The sequence below is a fragment of the Pleurodeles waltl genome, chromosome 12 (assembly GCF_031143425.1).
Source record: "Pleurodeles waltl isolate 20211129_DDA chromosome 12, aPleWal1.hap1.20221129, whole genome shotgun sequence".
Classification (NCBI taxonomy): Eukaryota; Metazoa; Chordata; class Amphibia; order Caudata; family Salamandridae; genus Pleurodeles; species Pleurodeles waltl.
In genome coordinates this window covers 681,611,429-681,633,746 of record NC_090451.1, presented here as the reverse complement: position 1 = coordinate 681,633,746, position 22,318 = coordinate 681,611,429, and the positions used below count along the sequence as shown (strand labels likewise).

Genomic DNA, 22,318 nt, shown 5'->3' with positions numbered 1-22,318 from the left:
TAGGGGAGGGGGTGAGGGTGGGGGTGTGTGATAGCATGCAGGCAAGGTGGGGGATATGATAGTTAAGATTTGACTTACCAGTGTCCATTCCTCCACCGACTCCACTGAGGCCCTCTGGATGCATAATGGTCAAGACTTGCTCCTCCCATGTTGTTAGTTGTGGGGGAGGAGGTGGGGGTCCGCCGCCAGTCCGCTGTACTGCGATGTTGTGCCTGGAGACCACGGAACGCACCTTCCCCCGTAGGTTGTTCCACCTCTTCCTGATGTCGTCCTTATTTCTTGGGTGCTGTCCCACTGCGATGACCCTGTCGACTATTCTTCGCCATAGCTCCATCTTCCTTGCAATGGAGGTGTGCTGCACCTGTGATCCAAATAGCTGTGGCTCTACCCGTACGATTTCCTCTACCATGACCCTGAGCTCCTCCTTGGAGAACCTGGGGCGTCTTTGCCGTGCCATGGGGTGGTGTAGGTGATGTGTGGGATGGTGTATGTGGTGATGAGTGTGGTGATGTGTAGTGGTGTGTGGTGTTTTGTGCGTGGATGTTGTGTGGGTGATGGTGTTGTGTGCCTCTGTGTGGTGGGGTTGTCTATGCTGTGCTCTCTCTGTCGCCTTCGTCTATGATTTTTGGTCGTAGGGGTTTGTGGGTGATGTGGGTGTGTGTTTTATATTGTAATGGGTGTGTGGGAGTGGTGTTTGTATGTGTATCAGGTGTGTACAAATCGAATTGTCCAATGTGGCGGTGTTTTGGAGATGTGTGTGTATTTTGAGCGCGGCGGTGTGTACCGCCAATGAAATAACGCCGTTGAAAGACCGCCGCTTGGATTCGTGGGTCGTAATAGCATGGGCGTGTTTCCATTGGCGTAACGGTGGAGGTTTTGTTTTCGCCAGTTTATCACTGACCTTTGGTGTGGCGGACTTGTGTGGGTGTCTGAATTTTGGCAGATTCCGAGATGTGGGTCATAATAGCTGTGGCGGATTTCCGCAGCCGCACCGGTGTATTGGCGGTCTTCTGCACGGCGGTAAGCGGCTTTTACCGCCAATGTTGTAGTGACCCCCTATGTCCTGACAAGACCTGAGGTGGCAAATGCTGCCTCTGCAGTGGGATCTGAAATCCCAGTAGGCACACCTTCATTGGACCTTTCTGATTTCAGAGGATAATGCACAAGACCTGCAATAGTGGTACTCCATGCAGAGCTCACATTGGTTGGGGCAGCCATTTGGAGTGGGGGGGTGGAGATCGGAGGCATCTGATCTCTGGCAGAGTGCCAGTTTCGCATCAACCTGTTGGAGCAGCTGGCCATCCATTTGCCACAGAAGGCCTTCTCACTATCCATCGAAGGGTGGGCAAAACAGGTGTACACCTACAATAACGCTGCCATATAGTATTGCAAAAAACAGAATGGGACGGGGATGTGGACCCTGTGCCAATAAGGAATACTCCTCTGGCAATGCCTATACCACCAATGGATTTTCCTGATGCCTCACCACCTGGCGGGATCTCTTAATGCCAGGGTGGATCATCTCAACCGCTGAGGCTTCATGGATTTCAAGGTCTCTTCCACCAATGGGGAAAACCTTGCCTCGATCATTTTGCCTCTTCCAAGAATGTGCTGGCAGCATTCAACCTCTTTTGCTAGTTTGTCGATTTCTTCTTGGTAGCCAGGTGTCCCTCGACAAAATCTGCATACGCCAGCCTTTGATACAAGTTTTGGGTTTCATGTAGTACTCAGCAGTCAAGCCAGTTTATTCAAAGTGTTGCTTTTCGTGTTGTCCCTAGCTCCGAAAGTACATGGTTTGATCACAATTAAGGGGTACTTGTCAACTTCTGCTGCTTTTTTGCAGTTGCCTGAATAGCCCTTTTTGTTTAAATCACCCATTGTGATGTTTTTTTAAACGGTATGCAACATTTGTTTCCACTCTTTCTGTGCATCGTGCATCAGTGGGATCTTAACTCGGTTCTCACCTTCCTGATATGTATTTCTTTTGAACCATTGTACAGTTGCCTACTAAGTCTTCCTACCCTCACAACATTGTTGTCCTCGTCACTGTAACATTGACACAGAGGGTGAGTGAGCTGCAAACCCTCTCTTTCAGCCCATAAGCTGGTCCTGAGAACTCGAGCTTTCTTTCTCCAAAAGTGGTGACTCCTTTTCACATTTGGCAGAACATCACCATAGCAGTGTTTTGTTCCTCCTCATCCTTTTAAGGAGGAAAAGAAACTACATTGGCCTTGACCTATGACCAATCCGATGCCAGCACCCTCTAGAAAACTCCTAACAGAGGCTGTTTCCCTCATATTTTCTACAGCACGTCGTATGAAGGGAGTCTCCTTGAGCTCTGCTCAACTACCCGTTTTTTCCTCACAAGATTATAAGAACTTCTTCCTTTTGGAATTTTGTACTACAACTAGACTCTATGTCCCATATTTTGAAGAAAAGACGTTTCAGGCCTTGTGACACCTGTGGGAAGAAAAGACTTCACTCAGAGGATCCTCACAAGCAATGTCTTTATTGTTCATATCCGGATCATAAGGTAAAAGACTGTAAAATATGCTGTACTTTCTCTCAAAAATATTTAAAGAGCAGAGAAGATAGACTTTTATTGTGGCTTCAGAAACTTAAAATCAGAGAATATCCTATATCTGAGGAAGACAGTGATAATTCCTCACAGGCCACAACTTCAGGTAAGAGGCAGAGAATTGAAGAAAAACATTCTTAAGAGCCAAAGGCGAAAGTCAGTAAAGAATCCAAACATACTGACAGTGGCCAGGAATAGAGGCCAGGAAAAGAGGTACAAAGATCAGCCTTCAACCTCCAAAAACTCTTACCTAAGTCTCTGCCCACTACCCCTTCACTGAAAAAAACTATCCTGAAAGATGCCTCACAATCTGCTCCATCGACATTGAGAATAAAAAAAATCAGATTCAGCGTCGACGAAACGGCAATAAATAAACCATTGTTGACGGCATCGTGGACTGTAACGACAACGATGGTAACTCCTACCTTTACTTTGCCAAGTTCCCCGATGATTATGGCATCGTCTCCTCTATCTTTGACGATGATCGCTACAGTGAAGGCTATCAAGCGCTGTTCGTTGGCTGTCCCGTTGATGACAACCGGCTTCAGCTCCTCGTTGGCACATGCACCGTCAACAGCACATGAATAATATGCCTTAACCTCGTCAACGACATCATTGACAAAGAGCTCGTCGATGAGGGCAACGTCGACAAAGAGGACCTCATCATCGTAACTTCCGTCGATGACCACACTGTCGGCGATGCCTCTCAAGTCGACGACGACTCCGCTCAGAATATCACCAGGGGCAATCTCTTCCGATGCCAGCATCTCTAATAATAAATCTGCAGAGTATGCTTGAAGATTATTACCGTAGGTTTCCGTCCTCACTTCCTGCAACACCTGTAACACAAGTTTCACCGCTGGTGCAACTTTTTCAAACACCTGTTCTGTTGCCAAGGTCCACTCCTTTGGTTTCCACACCGATTATCTTGGCACAAGAAGTTGCTTCGAATTTGACACAGCCCAAAGTGGAAAATGTGCCCTCATCAGATGACAACAGAGAAGATGGTGAAATCAGAGAAAAAATGTCTGATCAAGAGGAGTGGGATGACTACCTTGTTCCCACTCCCTCACCACCACAGGGAGCACCAGTGGTTCTCCACCCAGAGATATTGGAGGCTTCCACAATTTAATGGACCGTGCAGCTAAAAGGGTTGAACTGCCATTGTTGACTAAAGAAACACATTGTTTTCTTTTTTACTTTAAAGAACAGGCAAGGAAATCTGTAAGGGCCATACTTATAGTGGACGTTTTTTGGCATGAGGGTTTAAAAGCCATGAAGAACCCAGCCACTGCGTTTCTACTTATTCCATGGCTATAGAAAAATATAAGGCCCCAGACAACTAGCCATCTTGCCTTATATGTCACCCAAAACCAGATTCAGTAGTATCGCAAGCTGTCCAGCGATGCTCAAAAAACTCTTCCAAGCCGATTTCATCTCCTCCAGATAAACATGTGCGTAGATTGGATAGTATCTGAAAGAGATTTTCCACCATGGCAGTCACTACAGTTAAACAGCAAATTCGCTGGCCATTCTAGCCTGCTGTGACTGCCAAATGTGGTCAGATATAGCACCTTACATTGACTTACTACCTGAAGATGCTAAGGCGGAAGCACATGAGATCTTACAGGAGGGGGAGGGAGTTTCAGCAGAGATGATCGACTGCGTCATTGACATCTCCACCACATGTTTCCGACAATTAGCAGGATCTGCAGTGTTGCGTAAGTAGGGATGGTTAAAATCCACATCCTTCTGCCCGGAAGTCCAGACAAGAGTCCTGGATGTGCCATTTGATGAAGAGTCATTGTTTGGCAAACACATAGATGATGCTCTACAATCAATAAAAGCAGACACTGACACAGCCAGATCCTTAGGCACCTTTCAGTTCCTTAAGCAGCCCTTTCATGGAGCTAGAGGAAGGGGAAATTACTAATTTCGAGCAGTCTACCAACAATACAGGCAGTTCCATTCCCTGCAGTACAGTCAACAATACAGACAACAGAAGCAGTATAGACAACCTCCAGCTCGGGCATATAAACACCCCCCCAAGAGGAAAATTGCCTGCAAGGGGAAAAGGCAGTAGAAAATTATGACCTCCAATGTATACCACCCACCTCCTCACAATTCCGTATCGTAGGACGCATAGTACATCATTTCCGACAGTGGTCCAGTATAACTTCTGACAAATGGGTGCTGGATTTCATTTTGAGAGGACACACTAGAATTTCTCCAGAAGCCTCAAGCACCCCACCTTCAGGCCTACCACCGCCTTGATTGAAGCAACTTTTAAAAGAACTATGCAGCATGATAAAGAAAGGAGCGATAGAGACCGTTCCAAAACATCAGAGAGGAATACGATTCTACTCACGCTTCTTTCTTGTCAGGAAGCCCTCTGCTACAGGACATATTACAACTCCTGAACCACAGGGATTACATGGCGTCATTAGATCTCCAGGACTCGTATTTCCATGTACCAATAAACACGGTTCATCACAGATTCCTATGTTTCCAGATAGCAGGAATACACTTTCAGTTCTGAGTATTGCCTTTCGGGCTACAATCTGCCCCCAGAATTTTCACAAAGATGTTGGGCCCGGTGGCAGCTCATCTCAAGCAAAATGGGATCCAAGTATTCCCGTATTTGGACGATTTGCTGATAAATGCCCCTGCTTCAAAACAGGCAGCGGAAGCAACAGCCACCTGCCTTGCGTTATTCAACAGACTGGGCCTCACAACAAATTATCCAAAGTCACAGCTGAAACCACCAACAAGGTTGACTTTCTTGGGAGCTATTCTGGACACAGTGAAGAACAGGGCCGTTCCATTCGAAAGCAGACAGGCAAAGATTCACCAACTTGCAATCAAACTTTCCAAAGGAAGTCAGTTTCTGTCCGGATATACAAGTCGTTCACAGGAAATATTTCCTTGTGCATTCCCTTAGGTCCAACTGTTGCTTACACATGAGGCCCCTTCAGCAACAACTCGACAAGCAGTGGATCCAGACACAGGGCTCATCTGAGGATCCTATTCATATCACCACAACAATGAAATCAGAGATATTATGGTGGGCACAACCCATCAACCTAACAACGGGGTCGGATGCTTACAAATGCTACCAGATTTCATACCAAAAGATACATCACTAGAAGGGTGGGTAGCACATCTTCAGGACTTGAGGATAAGTGGAAAATGGTCTGCGGAGGAAAGAAAACTCCATATCAACCAGCTGGAACTCAGGGCTATTGCCCTAGCATTGAAGGCCACTCTTCTCAACATAACAGGCTCGTCGGTCCTCATTCGAACAGACAATACAACCAGTATGTTCTATCTGAACAAACAAAAAGGAACGCATTCTCAGACACTCTCTGCTCAAGCTCAGGACATCTGGAACTGGGCGCTTCAACATTGTATATTCATAAAAGCGTAACATGTACTAGGAGTACACAATCTCCTTGCTGATTCGTTAAGCAGGACCACCATTCCATACCACAAGTGGGAACTAAATCAACACAGGATAAAAAAGCTGTTCTAGCACTGGGGAAGGCCGAAGTTCAACCTGTTTGCGACGAGAGAGAACAAGAAATGCCTGTACTTTGCAAGCTGGCATCCCCAAGAGGGATCATGGGGGAGTACATTTTCGATACAATGGTCAGGAATATATGCCTACGCCTTTCCGCCGATTCCATTGATCCCAGGGGTAATAAACAAAATGAAGAGAGAACCTTGCAGACTCCTGATAGCCTCCAGGCAGTATTGGTTCACCAAACTCCTTCTCTCAGAGCAGCCTCACTGGCAACACAAGGTAACAGCGGACCTGTTGACAATGAACAAGGGACAGATACTGCATCCGGACACAGAATCGCTACACTTATCAGCCTGGTTCCTGAATACAATGAGATGGCATCTCTAGTCATTCCAGCAGACTGCAGAGAAATTCTGGCAAAGGCAAGAGCCGAGGCAACAAACAAAACCTATAAGCTCAAGTGGAAGTGCTTCTGTCTTTGGTGCAAGTCCTTGAACATCCACCCCTTCAAAGCACTACCAGAGCAGATTCTTTTGTACTTACTCCACCTAGCAAAATCTAAACTATCTCATTCTTCAATAAAACTACACCTGGCTGCAATTGTGTACTTTAGATGCACCAATAACGCGCCATCTTTGAGCTCTTATCGAATAATTAAACAATTCATCAGGGGACTCTTCAGGGCCTTTCCACCGGTTAAGAACCCCCCCCCCCAGTGTGGTATCTGAACATAGTTCTAGGGCAGCTAAAGAAGACACCATGCAAACCGATACACAGATCAGAACTAAAGTATTTTACCTGGAAAATGGCAATACTTTTGGCTCTTACTTCTGTGAAGAGGGAAGCAATATACAGGCTTTCCCCATCAAACAACCTATCCTGCGGTTCACGGCAGACAGTGTTATCCTCAGGACAAACCGTAAATTCATTCACAAAGTTCCATCGCATTTCTATTTAAATGAACCAGTTGTTCTCCGAATGCTTTTTCCAAATCCACAGACACCAGCTTAAAAGTTCCTCCACTCACTAGATGTCAAAAGGTGTCTCAAATTCTATTTATACAGGACTCATCACATAAGATTAGACCAGTTGTTCCTAGCTTACGGAGGCATCAGGAAAGGTCTCTCAGTAACTCAGCCAACTATTGCAAGATGGATGGCTGCCACTATTCAGTATTGTCATGCACAGGCTGGAAAAAAGTTAGAAGACAGAGTAACAGCCCATTCTACCAGAGCCATGGCCACATCTCTTCCATTAAGGTGAGCCTCTTTCTTCTTATCCCACCATCCACTAATTCTGTTTCTCAAGAACTATTGTATATTGAATGTTACTGTATTGCCTGCTATTCTGATTCAAGCATGTGAATCTATGAAAGATCCAATACTGGAGAAGAAAATTAGTTGCCTACCTGTAACTATAGTTCTCCAGTATTGGTATCTTTCATAGATTCAGATGCGGCCCACCCTCCTCCCCTTAGAGGTTTTCCTCACTCACTCATGCTACAGGTTAAGGGCACACTAATGCTCGAAAATCTGAGGGAAACCGCTTCTGTTGGGGGTGTTCTAGAGGGTGCTGGCATCTGATTGGTCATAGGTCAAGTTTAGTCCTTTTTTTAAAAAGGAAGTAGATAGGCTATTAAACAGAATGTGCATTGCCATTAAAGCCTATGATACTAACATGTATTGCTTTATAAGGTGAGAGTGGGACTCCCACTTCGACGACTGGGAATATTCAAGCATGTGAATCTATGAAAGATACCAATACTGTAGAAATACAGTTACAGGTAAGTAACTAATTTTCTTCCCAACTGCTCCACTCCATGCAAGCATTCCATTCCTTACTCTCTCTAGATGTAAGAAACATTCTTTGTTTCTGCCTAGATAAAAACAAGTACCTACGCAAATCTGTTTAAATTGTTATCAGCAACAGTTACATTTGCCAAGGTCTGGCCATCTTAGAACAGAAATATTGTTTTTTACTGGCATATGGACAGCATCTATATGAAAGTTAGTCCATACATTCAGGAGACCTTATGGCCTTAATTCTTAGATGATTCTAGTTTGGTTAAGCCCTTTGATTAACACTTGATTTGAGGTTTCTAATTTTCTAATTTCTAATTTTGCATAAAATGATTGCTCTGTATACTCAGGAGACATAAGGACAATGATGTTTTTTTGCTTGCTACCCTATCCAGATATTTGTGACTGTAATTGAAGATCTAAGGGTGCAGAAGAAATATCTACTTATGGTCCTATTTCTGCATCATAGGAATCCTAATTGAAGGCGACCCTCCATCCTCTTCCACGTCTCTTGCTCGGGACCCTGAAAACAGTTGCGTCTTCAATGAGGAGGAGGGCAGGGGCGCTGCACCCTGGAGGGGGTTATGTTAATTAATATAACATAATATATATTACATAACAAAAAAATAATATAACATAAAATAAAAACGTACCCGCTCCTCGCTGCACCGCTCCTCCATCTCCTCAGGCTGCAGGCAGGCACAGTCTCCCAGCCTGCCCTGTGGCCAATCCTGATGCTGCTCAGGCAGACTGGGAGCCTGTGCAGGCTCTGTCCAGCCCAGCAACCGAGACAGCCGGCCAAATACACATGCTCTGAGGGGAGTGCACAGGGCACACCCCTGCCCCTTCCACCACAAAGGGATAATAAACCTACTTTGTTATCCCTTTGTGGTAAAACGTTTGCAGCTTCTGCTGCTGGAGGGGGGTGATGCTCCTCCGCCCTAATGGAGGAGCTGCTCATGCCTGAAAATGCTGCTAATTCGTTCATATTATAAAATATTTGTTTAAAAATGAACTGACTCTGCAAGGTACCTGCCAGTACAAAGTGTCATTGATAGGGGAAGCAAACGTCTATCAGGCTGCTCCTGTCCTTATTAATAGAAATGTAGGCAGCAGTTAATATTCAGGTAATTCAGATTTATAGAAATTTAGATCATTCAGGTAATTTAGGTTTTTGGTACTAAATTTGGAAATTCTTGCCTGTGATAGGCTTTTGGAGGGTGTCCTACAATATGTGGACATATTTGACTCTTTATCCTTTCTATTTATATATGAACATCTTGGTTTAACGTGTTGTGAGGATACTCTGTTGCTGCAGGGAATTATTCTAATGATGATGACTATCACTGAAGATTACTATGATGCAGAACATCAGGTCTACAATATGAGGTAAAGGTTCTAGTGTTGCTGTTCCCAGAAACATTCCTGTTAGCAAGTTTTTCATGGTTACCACATTAAGGTTGATCCACACTTTTACTAGACACTATTTTCATACTGATTCTAGAACGGACACTTATAGTTCCCAAACCATTTTGCTTTTCTTTCAATTTTAAGGTTTGGGGTTTTCCAGCATTTATTTGTTTGGAATGTGATTGTGCCATTCTATTCTTTGTTCATGAATATCAGTAAACAGCCTAGAATGCAGAAAGAAACATAACTTATTTGTAATCATAGTTCTCTATCGTGGGTATTTTTATTCATTTGTAAGTTGTCATCCTACTACTCTTTCAAACTGAGGACCTATTCTTTTATTTCAATCAGCTTTAGCAAAGAGAGAAAATAAGGCTGTAAAACCCCATTTGCCAAGTTGCCAAAATAGGCATTCACATAGGTAGAGCACACCACATTATCACTGTAAACAAATGACTTCTGTTAGCTCTAATAGGAAGTAATTGAAACAACAAACCTTTCAAACAAAATGATTTACAATTTGTCACCTGAAATATAAACTCACTTAACCCGTACTCAGGGCCTACAAGAGGAAGGAAGGAAATAGAGGGAGACTAATGGAAAACATCTCCATACTGAACTAAGAAAACTAAGAAAATATTCTAATCCCTCACCATTTAAAAAATAACCCCATCATTGTGTTGAATTTGACCCCTCTTTCTAGGCACAAATCCACATGCCAAGAGTAGAAAGCCCAAATATTTAGGCACATCATCATGCTCCATCCACACCTGTTCCCTCCAATAATGCTCGACTATCTGTACATGTGAAAATTCTGTTTTAATTTCAGTTTGTGAGACTCATTTTTCAGAGAAATATGTCAACCAGTAAATCTGTGCATTTCAGATTGAATTCCTTTCTCACTGCTTCTAAGTATCTTTCCCTGCTCAGGGACTCCAGACTGAGCTATGGCAATAAGATAAGTATTTTGCCTGTGCAGCAGGTCCCAATTGTGACACTCAATTGTATAGTCTAGGACCGACATCACAGGAATGACTACAACTAGTCATCCTCTTCATAGAGTTGAGATGGGACCCTGTAGATTTAATACATTTCTACAGGTATGTCATTGGACCCCACAGATTCCAGAACATTCTTGACATTGCTTTTAGGACCAAGTCAGCCTTAATGAATCTAAGCACACCCAGCACCCTGAGCTTGCGACCCATCTCAGATTATCCCGCAATTCATGGCTACTATCCTGCCTCACAAGGCTTATCACAACATAGATCTGTAGAATTATCTGTCTTGTAGGACAACCTTGGACGTGTGACTGGACTGCCCTCCTACTGATGTCGTTGTAGATTACTGTTCTAGATTGAGGACGCTGGCGCAAGCCTCCTCCATTTTCTCTTTGACAGTCCTCATTTGAGCTTCTCTTGTACTCATGTGGCAGTCCATGTCAACATGTAAGGCATGGATGGATCATAGCAAGGTTTGCTTCTCCCTTCAGCTCCCAATTGTGCCAACCCTTGCTGAGAATTCTGTGGTCTGAAGAAGTAATTCTTCTTCTTCCTTCTCTCTTCCATGTCTGCAATCTGCCACACAAATGGACTGTTATCATCCCTGTCGCTGCACTTTTAGGTAGAGAGTCTCACTGCAGGGTATTGCATTTGAGGAGCTATAGTGATCTACCTTTCTCTCAGATGTCTCACTACCAGCAGAGCAGGGATGAGGCTTCGTGACCCAGATGAAGCAGGGCCAGACCCCTTTTGGCAAGTGGACGCCACTGGCAGCCTTTCACCTTCTTTTCTTATTCTTCTACTCTTTCTGCCACAGTAGAGCTTTGGGGCCCAGTTCAGCTGCAGGACTTGCCAGCTCCTTGAAGCCCTCCAGCGTCCTCCACTATCGGCACTCTCAGACACCCATAAAACAAGGGATTACACTGCCAGCCCACAGTTTCCCTCTGTATCCACAACTTCCACAGCCATGCCGGAGGGGCTTGAGGGATCCAACTTCCTATTCATCTGAGTAAAAAACGTTCCTCAAGTTTGCTGTAAAAATGAACTGAGGTTATAACTGACATTGCAGTGCATTACAGACTATAAGTGACATTTAGTTGTGACACATTACATACCTGTTTCTACCAGTGTTTTCTCCTTTACTTTTCAAATAGGGCTGAGTAGGGTACATTAGCTACACTGTATGCTTTTCAATTTGTGTCCCTTTCAATTTGATTTTTTAGAAAACCATCAATACCTGATGTGGTGTTACTTGTATTCTAAAATTGTTACCCTCTCTGTTTAAAAAGTATTCTTTGTACTGTGTCTTATCCTCATGTCTAAAGTTCCCTGAAATCAGTCATACAAAATATCATTGCTTTCAGCAGCTACTTTTTAAATTATGAGTCTTTTTCAGGCACATTGTTTATGTATTGTTTCCTTTGGTCCCATTCAGTCTCACCTCTTGAATCTTCAACAATTGCTTGGCTATTTTGTTTTTTTTAGAGAATCAGTTTTACAGCTTGAGTTGTTAGTGCTACTTTTTCTCTATATCAGTTTAAGTTCTACTTTGCTTTATTTGGTGATTCATTTAGCTCCAAGTGATAGACATTTAAAGGTGCGGTGTGCACCTCACCTCCTGTTTATCCTATTCTTATAAAATAAATTAATTTGATCTCTTGGGTCTACAGTGCCCACACTTAAAAGGTCGAGTGCAGAAGATTCTACACTGGCGATGGGGGGAACCGCCCTCCCCAGTTGCTGGACCAAAAATGGAGGAAGAAAGCCTAGAGGAACCAGCCAACAAAAAGCTCCAAGGCCGTTCGGAACGTGAATTCTTTGTCAAGTGGGCTGGCCTGTCCTACTGGCACTGCTCCTGGATTAAAGAACTACAGGTAAGGTTAGATCACAACATTTTCCCCATCATTGAAATTGTCCAAAAACATGTTATTATTTCTGTGATACTTGTAGGACATTAACGTTTTGCATCTGAGAATTTCAACAATAAGAAAGTTGTTGGTTTTTAGTTTGAGAAACTGAACAATATAGTTTAAGGTATTTAATTATCATTTTCAAGGTATTTTATTTAGTGCAAAACACAGCTTCAATAAAGTATTGCTTACTTCAGATAACCTATACTTTTGTAGCAGCATCGGGTGCGGTACAGATAACCATGTCTAGTATTGTATATGCATAGGTGTGAATCATTCTCTGCCATCAGACTTGGAACCCTTCTGTATCTTTCAAAGAGCAGTAAACAGTGTTTCAGTTGGTCTAGGCACCCAAAGACGTGTATATTTAGTACACCTTCATCTCTTTTAGAATTGCCTGAAATTGAGCCCCTGCAGTGAATGTACCTCGCATGCTTCTTCCCCCAGAGGTCACCACAGCTCAGATTTCTAGCACTTTCCATGTATGATGGAGTCCTGGAATAGTCCTCAGTTTTTATTCTTTTGGTAAATTAGGATACAGGGTGATACCTCTGCATATGCAGAGCCTGCTCTCTAATTTTGAAGGACATTTCACATGAGTGCTGTGTGCTCACCCAGATGTCGGCACATTGCTGGTAAATCATACACCAAGATTGGTCCTTCCAGGAGTATATTGCTCAGTATAATGCAGGGACCCACTTAGAGTCAGGTACGGGCCCAATGGGGATGACATGGATGCAAGCTGCTCCACCAACTATGTAAATTCTCTCTTGGATACATTGGTCGAATTGACCTACACACTCTCCATGTACCTCGGAAGGGAATGAGCAATATCCTACAAGGAGATTATAGGTTTCATCTATCTAGTTGATAAGGAATATTCTTACACTCTTAGAGAGGACTCTAGATTATATGTTAGATGCTGATGAATTGCCACTATGTCCCTGGTGACTATATAGGATAGAAACATGTTGACCGTTGGTTTTCTAGTGTAGGTAATACCTGCACACAGTCTTCCCCATAAATATACCTACAGTTGAGGTTTTAGGTATACACTTTGTTACTTCTTAGAGAACCAGAGCATCATGATCTGTTGATTTCCCCGTTCTGTTTTTAATCTTGACACTGGTGTCAAGTTGCAGTAAAGATTGTCTTTTTGATACCCATAATCAATTTTAGTACACTCTTTCCAGTTCCTCATTCACGCATTTATCTCTGGCGATTTCTTCAAAAAAGATCTCTGGCAAAGAGCCCTTTTAAAGGGCTCGTCAGACACTGCAATGCCGGCCTGATGAAGAGCATGGCTGGATGATGAAGCATGTCACCTAATGATGAGTGAAGGCTGTTTTGCAAGCTAGTGCCTGTGGAGACCTAAGACTTCCACCCTCAGCGTAGAACGGAGCCTTAAATTTTGGAACAGTGCACCTTGATTTGTAGATTAGGATTACCTTGGGAGTTAGTGCACTGGACTGCATAACTCTCGCCATTGTTTGCTTCCTCTTCTTTTTTTGTGACACTGGTTGAGGAAGAACAGTATATTTTTTGAGGAACAAGAGTATCAAGAAGAAGAAGGAGCGATTGTGATACAGCCTTCTGTAGATCCAGACTTTGATGAGCTAAAAGAGGGAAGTGGTTTGGACACATTACCAGAATGGGAGTTGCTTTCTCCAAAAGGCATTCCACCTTCTGAAGTCACTACAGGAATACTTAGAATATGACATCTGAATTTGCTGCAAGATTGTACATACATTCTGGAAGAGGGCAAACACCAGACATCTTGTGCCTTTAAGTAGAAGATGCTTGGCATTTGTCATCTTTAAAACAACCACAATCCCTCTGAATGCCACTAAAATGTGGTAATGACTTGTCTCCTTTATCTAGAGAGGTCTGACCTACAATTTTCATCACTTAATGTACACCTTGCGGTAATTACTGTCAATAGGAAATCTCTTTCACAATCCTCTTTCTTCAGAATGACTGTGATTAAAGATTTCTTTTAGGGTGTTAGGGAAGTGTTATCCCGCACTAGATGCCACAAGAAAGCTGGTCTACCAGTACGGGGAAACAACTCATTCAACAAGATGTGTCGCAGTGACAGCACCTCTCTACACTGGAGCCCCACTGGCAGACATATGTAAAACCAATACGTAATAGAGCTGTCTCATTTTTACAAGGTACTACTGCTTGGAAGCAGAGAGGGCAACAGAGTTGGCAGTGGCACAGGTACTTTTGCATCACCTTTTTCAAAAAGGTGTTTCCAGATTTCCAGTTTACGTGCAAGTATACTGTTAAATTGTACTGCACCCTGCATCTTGAGGGTCATGCACTATTTATTTTTTCTCACCCATGTCTGAAATCCTAAGGATGGTAGCCTTTGGGGAGACCGAGGGCAAGTGGACTCTCGCCTCATTAGCTGGAGTTTGGGTTTTTGTTCCTTTTGATGACTGTTAATAAATTATCACTTAGTGAAGCATTGCATGTATGGTAAACACAGCTACTGTAGGATACATGAATTTGAATCCGTGAAAGATACCAACTCTGTAAAACTGTAGTTACAGGTTAGTAACTTGTTTCCTCACAGAAGATAGGATCTGGAATCAGTCAGAGACATGTGTTAAGTAGATTTGTGCACAAGATGTGCACAGAATAACCTGTGCAAGCATTGTAAAGAATGTATTCCTCTTGTGTGTCAAAACATTTTCAGTTCACATTTCAGTTTTACTTATAGAAATCATAAACTTGAAAGTATAAGTTGCCATCTTTTTTGCATCTCCTTGTGTTAGCAGGTGCAGCTTTGTTCAGGATGAAAATGTTGGCCTGAAAAAAACTGAATGAGAGTACCAGTAAAGTTCAGCATTTGTTGCCTTGTGGTCTTTGTGAGATTACAAATGAAAGTAGCTACAAAGTGTTGAAGTTAATTCTTCCTCCTTCCCTTCCAGCTTGAGATCTTCCACACAGTGATGTACCGCAATTACCAGCGGAAGACAGATATGGATGAACCCCCACCACTGGACTATGGATCAGGGGACGATGATGGTAAGAGTGAGAAGAGGAAGATCAAAGACCCAGTATATGCCGAGTTGGAGGAGAAATTTTACCGTTATGGGATTAAGGCAGAGTGGATGACAATGCAGCGCATTATCAATCACAGGTTTGTTAACCTATAGGGTGCACAGTACTGTTCAGATCGTGAAGACCAATTAATATTTATATTTACAGGAGGAAAACAGCATAATACACAAGTGAGTAGAATCCAGTGAGATGTGCAAATCCAGTGTAGGTAGCTGCAGCTGAGTGACCAACTTGTGCTGGGGAAGTAGATAATCTATTATACACAGACAGTAGCACTTGGTATCTGCAGCATTGTAAATCAAAGACTTCTGAAGGAACTGGACTGTGAGTACTGCATTTTCCAAGCCTGAGATCTCAGCTATCCTGATTTACTGATGGAAATCTATAGTGCTATAAAGCATATTATACAAGTCTTCTTGCTGAAATAACTCTAGAACATATGCTCTGTCACATATATATCTTTAGCATGCCAAATCTTTTACTTGAATCCCCAATGTTAGTACTTTCTAAGTGGTGCTTTCTGGAATGCTATCCCTTGCTTCTTCTGTTCTTTTAGTTCTGTCTCTACTGACCTGGAATTCATTTTTGATTTACAGCTTTGACAAAAAAGGACATGTTCATTACCTGGTGAAGTGGAGGGACCTTCCTTATGACCAGTCAACCTGGGAGGAGGAGGAGATGCCAATTCCCAGCTTTGAATATCACCAGCAGGCTTATTGGAGGCACAGGTACACACTTTGCTAAAGAGAAAATGGCTTATGTGTTTGTATGACCTATAACGACTGCAGAAGTCTGTGGTAGGACAGAATTGCCTTAGAAGAACTATTACCCTTATTAAGAGTTAGGCAGACACAGTACTGACCGAGTACCATGGACACCAAAATGGTGGTCTGCTTGCCCTGTTTAGAGCCAAGTGAACAGTCCTTTTTCCAAAGGCAGTGCCCTCACTGGGTGTTCCATTATAAACCCTGCTCCTGTGGCCCAGCAGAGTTGGGGCTATCAGTGTTGATTCATCAGACCGTCCACCCTATTTAGAGAGTTTTGTTATTTTCAGGAAGAAAACTCCCAGTGTGTCAGAATCATTTATTTTTTGTTTTTCAGAAGCAAACACTCACATTCCGAATTTGTTTGTTTATAGAAAAAATGGTTTGATATGTGTCCCTTCCTATGATATTACAGCTGCTCATCAAGACACAGAGAGCTCTGCTGGGTGGGTGGAAATTTCTACGTATGGTGAGCGGTAATCCAGCCAGAGTGGTGGAGGAAATCATCTCTACCATCCTGATAGACTGAGAGCCACCCACCATACTTTAAATCAGGCCTTATGTCCTTTTCATTGGTCAGTGCAGACTGTGATTTTGTTTTTGTCAGAGATACTTTTGTAGGTTAGATCTCCATCAATCTATGGGATTTCTAAAGGTTGTTGAGAATGAGCCTTAACTTTACTCCAGTATTGAAACTTTCATAGATTTACATGCTTGAATCATTCCACGTCGTCAAGATGGGAGTCCCTGGTACCTTAGAAAAGACATTGGAGGTTATTACAACTTTGTAGGAGGTGTTAATCCGTCCCAAATGTGACGGATATACCACCAGCCGTATTACGAGTTCCATAGGATATAATGGACTCGTAATACGGCTGGTGGTATATCCGTCACTTTACCGTCACTTTTGGGACGGATTAACACCTCCTCCAAAGTTGTAATAACCCCCATTGTCTCCATAGACATAATAATAATGGCGTACAGCCCTACTTTTAAGTAATCTGTCCATTTATCCATTGCCCTGACGTGCTCTACCCCTAGGAGGAGGTCTAAAATAGGACGCCTGGGGTGGTTGTCTTTGTAGATATTGTGTTCGAAACTGCTGAGTCGCATAGGAGGAATAATCAAGGTTTTGAAAACTCCCCCTATATGATGGGATTCCTCGCCCTCTGGAGGCACGAAAAGGCAACTTCTTGAAAAGTAGGGTACCCAATGATCTGGCGGTGTCCGAGTCAGTTTTAATCGCTTGTAAGGCTTCATCTATGTGCTTGCCAAAAAGAGCCTCCCCATCAAACGGAAGGTCCAATACCTTATTCTGTACTTCCGGTCAAAAGGTAGTTGCCCTAAGCCAGCCTTGTCTACGGAGCACCACCCCACCTGTTAGTTGTCTAAAGGCAGTGGTAGCAATATCTATTGCGCAATCAATAACCTCAGCCGAGGTGCGCTCCCCTTCCAACAGGATCTTCTTTGCTTCCACCTTTAAATCCTCCTGAAGCTAGTCCAGATACGGAGCGATAGCCGCCCATAATTACCTGTCGTATCTGCCCAAAATAGCTAAAATGTTTGCTGCTCTCACTATTAGCCCTGGCATAGAGGAAAAGGGCTTCCCAATGTTGTCTAGCCTTCTACCTTATTTGTCGGGAGGTGCTGAAATTGGCTTTAAATGCCTCTGCGCTGCCTGGGTTATTACTGAGTCTGGCTTCGGATGCCCAATGAGACATGTTGGTGCATCTTCTGGAGCCTTATACTTTTTTGTCTAACCTTGGTAAGACCGCAGTCACAGTAGCTAGGTTTTTCCTGACTTTCAGACCTTCCTCCCAGATGTAACTCACTATGGGTATGGAGCATTCACTCTTTTGAAAGGGCTCCTTAAAATCGTATAGGAAGCAGTCCATTTGTTTAGATGGCATGGACAGTGCAAATCTCTTTGCTGCTCTTCCAAGCAGATTATGGAAACCCCCAATGTCTCCAGGGGATGAATCCACTGGAGTAGGCGATGGAGATGATGGGTTTGGTAATATATAGTTGTCCCATTCAGATCTTGTGTCCTGGAGCTCACCTTCCTCCCTCTCCTCTCTAGGTGACGACATAGGTTTTGGTACTGGGGTGAAAGGTACTGAAGGTGGGGGGTTCTGTTGGGATTTGTTCTGACTGTGATGCAGACGGAAACCTCTTTATGTAGTCTGTCAACATAAGTTGGAGATCAGAGATATGGGAACTTGGAATACAAACCATATCCTGTGGCACACCTCGTTGGTCTCTCTGAGGAGAATAATACTGCTGGTCATATTCGTCTTCATCATCTTGACACTTGACCTGAAGCTAAGAAGGACTATGAGCCGCCCCAAATGGCCCATCATCGTCTGAATCTTCCTCTAGTAGATGGGCCGGAAGTAAGAGTGTGACTGTTACGTCCCCTTGTCTAGTCAAGACCTGAATTTTTCTCCTCGTCGACGGTGGCTTCGAAGAGATAATCAACGAAGTCGTCTCCATTTGCGAGGGTCTGCCTCTGGTCGCCATTGACGGTGTCGGCGACAATGTCGTCGCCACCAGAATGGCCGTCGACGATGGTATCGACGATGGCATGGTTGACGCCGTCATTGATGACATCTTTATCTTCATGTCGACTGTCCGGTCCTAGATACCATTGACGTAGACGTCGTCGACGAGCAGGAAGTAATAGTAGAAAGGCTGGTAACAGTGGAGACTCCCTTGCACGACATGCAGTAGAAAATCTGAGGTACTGGAGCTTCTCTCAGGAGGGTTCTAGAGGGTGGGATTATCTGATTGGTTGATTCTGGAGTTCGGTCCTTTTTTACATAAGGACTTGGATAGATTACTTAAAAGTAGGGCTGTAAGCCATTATTATTATGTCTAAGGAGACATTGGGGGTCATTCCAACCTTGGCGGGTGGCTACCGCCGCCCGCCAGGCGGAAACCGCCATTTGGCGGCCATGCGGCCAAAATTCCGCAGCTCCCATTGTGACATTCCCGCTGGGCCGGTGGGCGCTAACCAAGTTAGCGCCCGCTGGCCCAGCGGGAATGAGGGCTGCAACACAGGAGTCGGCTCCGAATGGAGCCGGCGGTGTTGCGGCCGTGCGACGGGTACAGTTGCACCCGTCGTGCTTTTCACTGTCTGCTAGGCAGACAGTGAAAAGCTGGCCGGGGCCCTGTTAGGGGGCCCCAGGACACCCCTTACCGCCAGTCTCTTCCTGGCAGTGAAAACCGCCAGAAACAGGCTGGCGGTACGGGGGTCAGAATCCCCAGGGCAGCGCTGCTTGCAGCGCTGCCCTGGCGGATTCTCCCAGCCGGGGCAAAAACGTCGGAAAACCGCCGGCCCCGGCGGGGCGACCGCGGCTTTACCGCCGCAGTCAGAATGACATTTGAAGCACCGCCAGCCTGTTGGCGGTGCTGACCCCCATTGTCTTTTCTAAAGTACTGGGGACTCCCATCTCAATGACGGGAAATGATTCAAGTGTGTGAATCTATGAACCTTATTATCTTCTCAGCTATGGTTATATACGCAATGTTGTGGCTCCTAATTTATTTTGGACCCCTACAGGTCAGTTATATGGGAGAAGATTCTGATTTTGAATTCTGTATGGTGTGAAAGCTTATTTAGAGTTGCACTGTGTCAACTTTAGATCAATATTCATGGAGCAATTTTAATAGTTTGAGTTCCGTAGATAAGGGTACCTTCCATTAATAAAATAGAGTTTGAGTTTCGTAGATAAGGGTACCTTCCATTAATAAAATGCAAAAGATAAAAAGCATACTAAGAATAAGGGCACACATTCTTTTTTTAGGGAAAGAAAGCCTGCAATTAGGCCGGAAAATGGGCTGTCCTAAGCACAATTCCTAGACCTTTGTCTGCTAGACACGGAGGAAATTTCCCAGCTTTTTTCTGTGAAAATTATGACCCATACTGTGGAAATTGGGATGTTGGTTAAGGGAGGTTAATTCCTAGTCAAGCAACAAGCGAAATCCCTATCAGTGTGAACCTCAAAAAGTCATTAAATTAACCTGTGCTTACCCTCTAAATAACTTGGCACAAAAGCATTCAGACTTAAGGTAGAGGCAATGGTAACGTATTTATGCAGCACACCAACAGTAATAACAAAAGAAGAATCCCACACCAATTGAGACAAATAGAGTAAAATTTAATAAATTATTTGAGACCAAAACAGCAAAAAAAACAATTAATCGAACCGGAGATATACAAGTGTGAAGGTTTTTAGAAACGTAGTGCTTAGAATCAAGAAGTGCCAATTATGGTTTTCTGGTCCTGGATGACCGGGTTCAAGTCACAAAGTCAGGCCGAATGCGATGGGGCATGGGCCGGATACAGGACTCAGTTCAGGCTGCTGTTAAAATTGCTTTGAGTTTTGTTGTATCAAGAGGCCTGCATTAGCCTGGTGTGTGACAAGGAGCCATCGACAAAGCTGCAATGTGAGGCCCTGCACTGAGATGTGTCGGGCTGAGCCGAGGTCACTGGAAATGTTGGCGGGAGCTTGCGGTGTGGAGTCCAGCACTGAGCTGCATTATGCTGCGTCGAGGTTGATAAAGCCACTGGTGCTGTGAGGACATGAGTCAAGCTATGCCTGTGCTGAACTGAGATGTGTTGAGGTGGGCCGGTTGTCGGCATTGAGATGTTGCACTGGGTCGGTGCTGCAAAGCCACTGAACTGAAGCTGCAATGCACAGTCCTGCACTGAGTATGTTGGATTGCATTGGATTGGCACAGAGAAGTCTGTTATAGTCTTTTAGCTTCGAACAGAAGCCCAGCTAACTAACACTTGCAGACACTCTGGGAAGTTCTAGTTGTAGATCCATTCCTTCTTTCTCAGGCAGGAGATTCAGTCCTTCTTTCTCAGGCAGTAGGACAACGGAGCAGTATCTCTTGCAGCAGAGCAGCAGGGCCAGCCATTCTTGCAGCAGAGCAGTCCTTTTCCCAGGGCCAGGCGTGATCTGAAAAGTTGAGTCTGAGGTTTTAATATTGTTAGAAATTGGTTTGTTGATTGTCTGGTGTGTAAACCTTATTCAAACAGCAACCACATCCCTAGTCAGGTTAAGTGTTAGGCAAACCCTAAACTAACCTGAGCTCTGTTAACTTAGCATAGAGCAGTCAGGCTGAACCTAGAGGCAGTGTGTAAAGTATTTTGTGCAGCACTTCAAAAGTAAAACCAGTGAAAACACCACACAAAAAGATTCCACACCAGGTTAGAAATATAATGCTGATTTTAATAAATAAAACATTAAATAGAACTTGGTTAGTATGAATTAGCGCTTAGAAGCAAATAGCGCCAACCGGGGATATCCAGCCTCGCTAGACTGAAACAAAGTCAAAGGTTCAGGCCGACCATGATGGAATGTGGGTTGGCTACAGGTACCCAGTTAGGCCAGCTGAACCAAAGTACCTTAAATCCTGGTTGCAGAGCATTTCATCAGTTCTGAACCACATAGTAGAGTGGATGCATCGATTTTTCTCCATGCGACAACAGCGATGCGTGGGTTCCAAGATGCTTTAGAGTTAGGGTGCGAGTTCCTGTTGCATCAACGTCGTGGACCCAGGCACCGGGGCTAGTGATGCGAAGACCAGTGTTGCAGATACGCTGTAGGGACAAGCAATGTGTCAGTTCCAATGAGTGCAGAGGCTGAGATGTGGAGATTCTGAGTTGTTATTGATGCTGCTGTTGACTGGGAATTGAGGACCTTGCACTAGGAAATGCGCCACAGTGGCAGTTTCCAAGGCGATGCGCCGGTTCTGTTCCACGCACCAGCTGTGATGCATACCGCAGCAGGGCATGCATCTGTTCCACTGGAGCAAACACCTTAAACCCACTTCCAAGGATCCAGGACTATGGTCGCACCACTTGGAAAGGCAGACTCACAGACGGCAGCGTCCAGGTGCAGAAGCAGGGTAGTTGGAAGTGTTTTATGTCCTGAGTCTTTAGATCAGGAGGCCAGCAAGGCTTAGCCTTGGAGTCACTCTGGGTTCAAATGATGCAGGATCAGTCCTTACCCAGGCAGGGGAACAGCAGGCAGCATGGCAGCACAATAAGGCAGGAGCCTAGTGTAGCAGCAGTCCAGAGGTTCTTGTGGCAGTCCTTCTTCCTAGCAGAGTATTCACAGGTCCAGAAGTGTACTGAGTTGGAGGTATCAAACGTCCAGACGTCCAATCCTTACACGCGGTTGGGCCTTTGAAGTGGAGGAGACTTCAAAGACAGGCCTTTTATGTGCATATTGGTCCTACCCTTCCTGC

At 44.3% G+C, this 22,318-nt stretch overlaps 1 protein-coding gene across 10 annotated transcripts in view; it reads left to right on the top strand.

Annotated features, from left to right (window-relative positions):
* Positions 1-22,318, top strand: part of CHD3 (chromodomain helicase DNA binding protein 3) — a 1,503,198-nt gene that overhangs the window by 453,914 nt on the left and 1,026,966 nt on the right. For all 10 annotated transcript variants that reach the window (XM_069218663.1, XM_069218665.1, XM_069218664.1 and 7 more), the window contains exons 10-12: positions 11,982-12,185; positions 15,161-15,372; positions 15,890-16,021. In XM_069218663.1, coding sequence (XP_069074764.1) covers positions 11,982-12,185; positions 15,161-15,372; positions 15,890-16,021 — 548 coding nt within the window. The remainder of the gene's footprint in view (positions 1-11,981; positions 12,186-15,160; positions 15,373-15,889; positions 16,022-22,318) is intronic.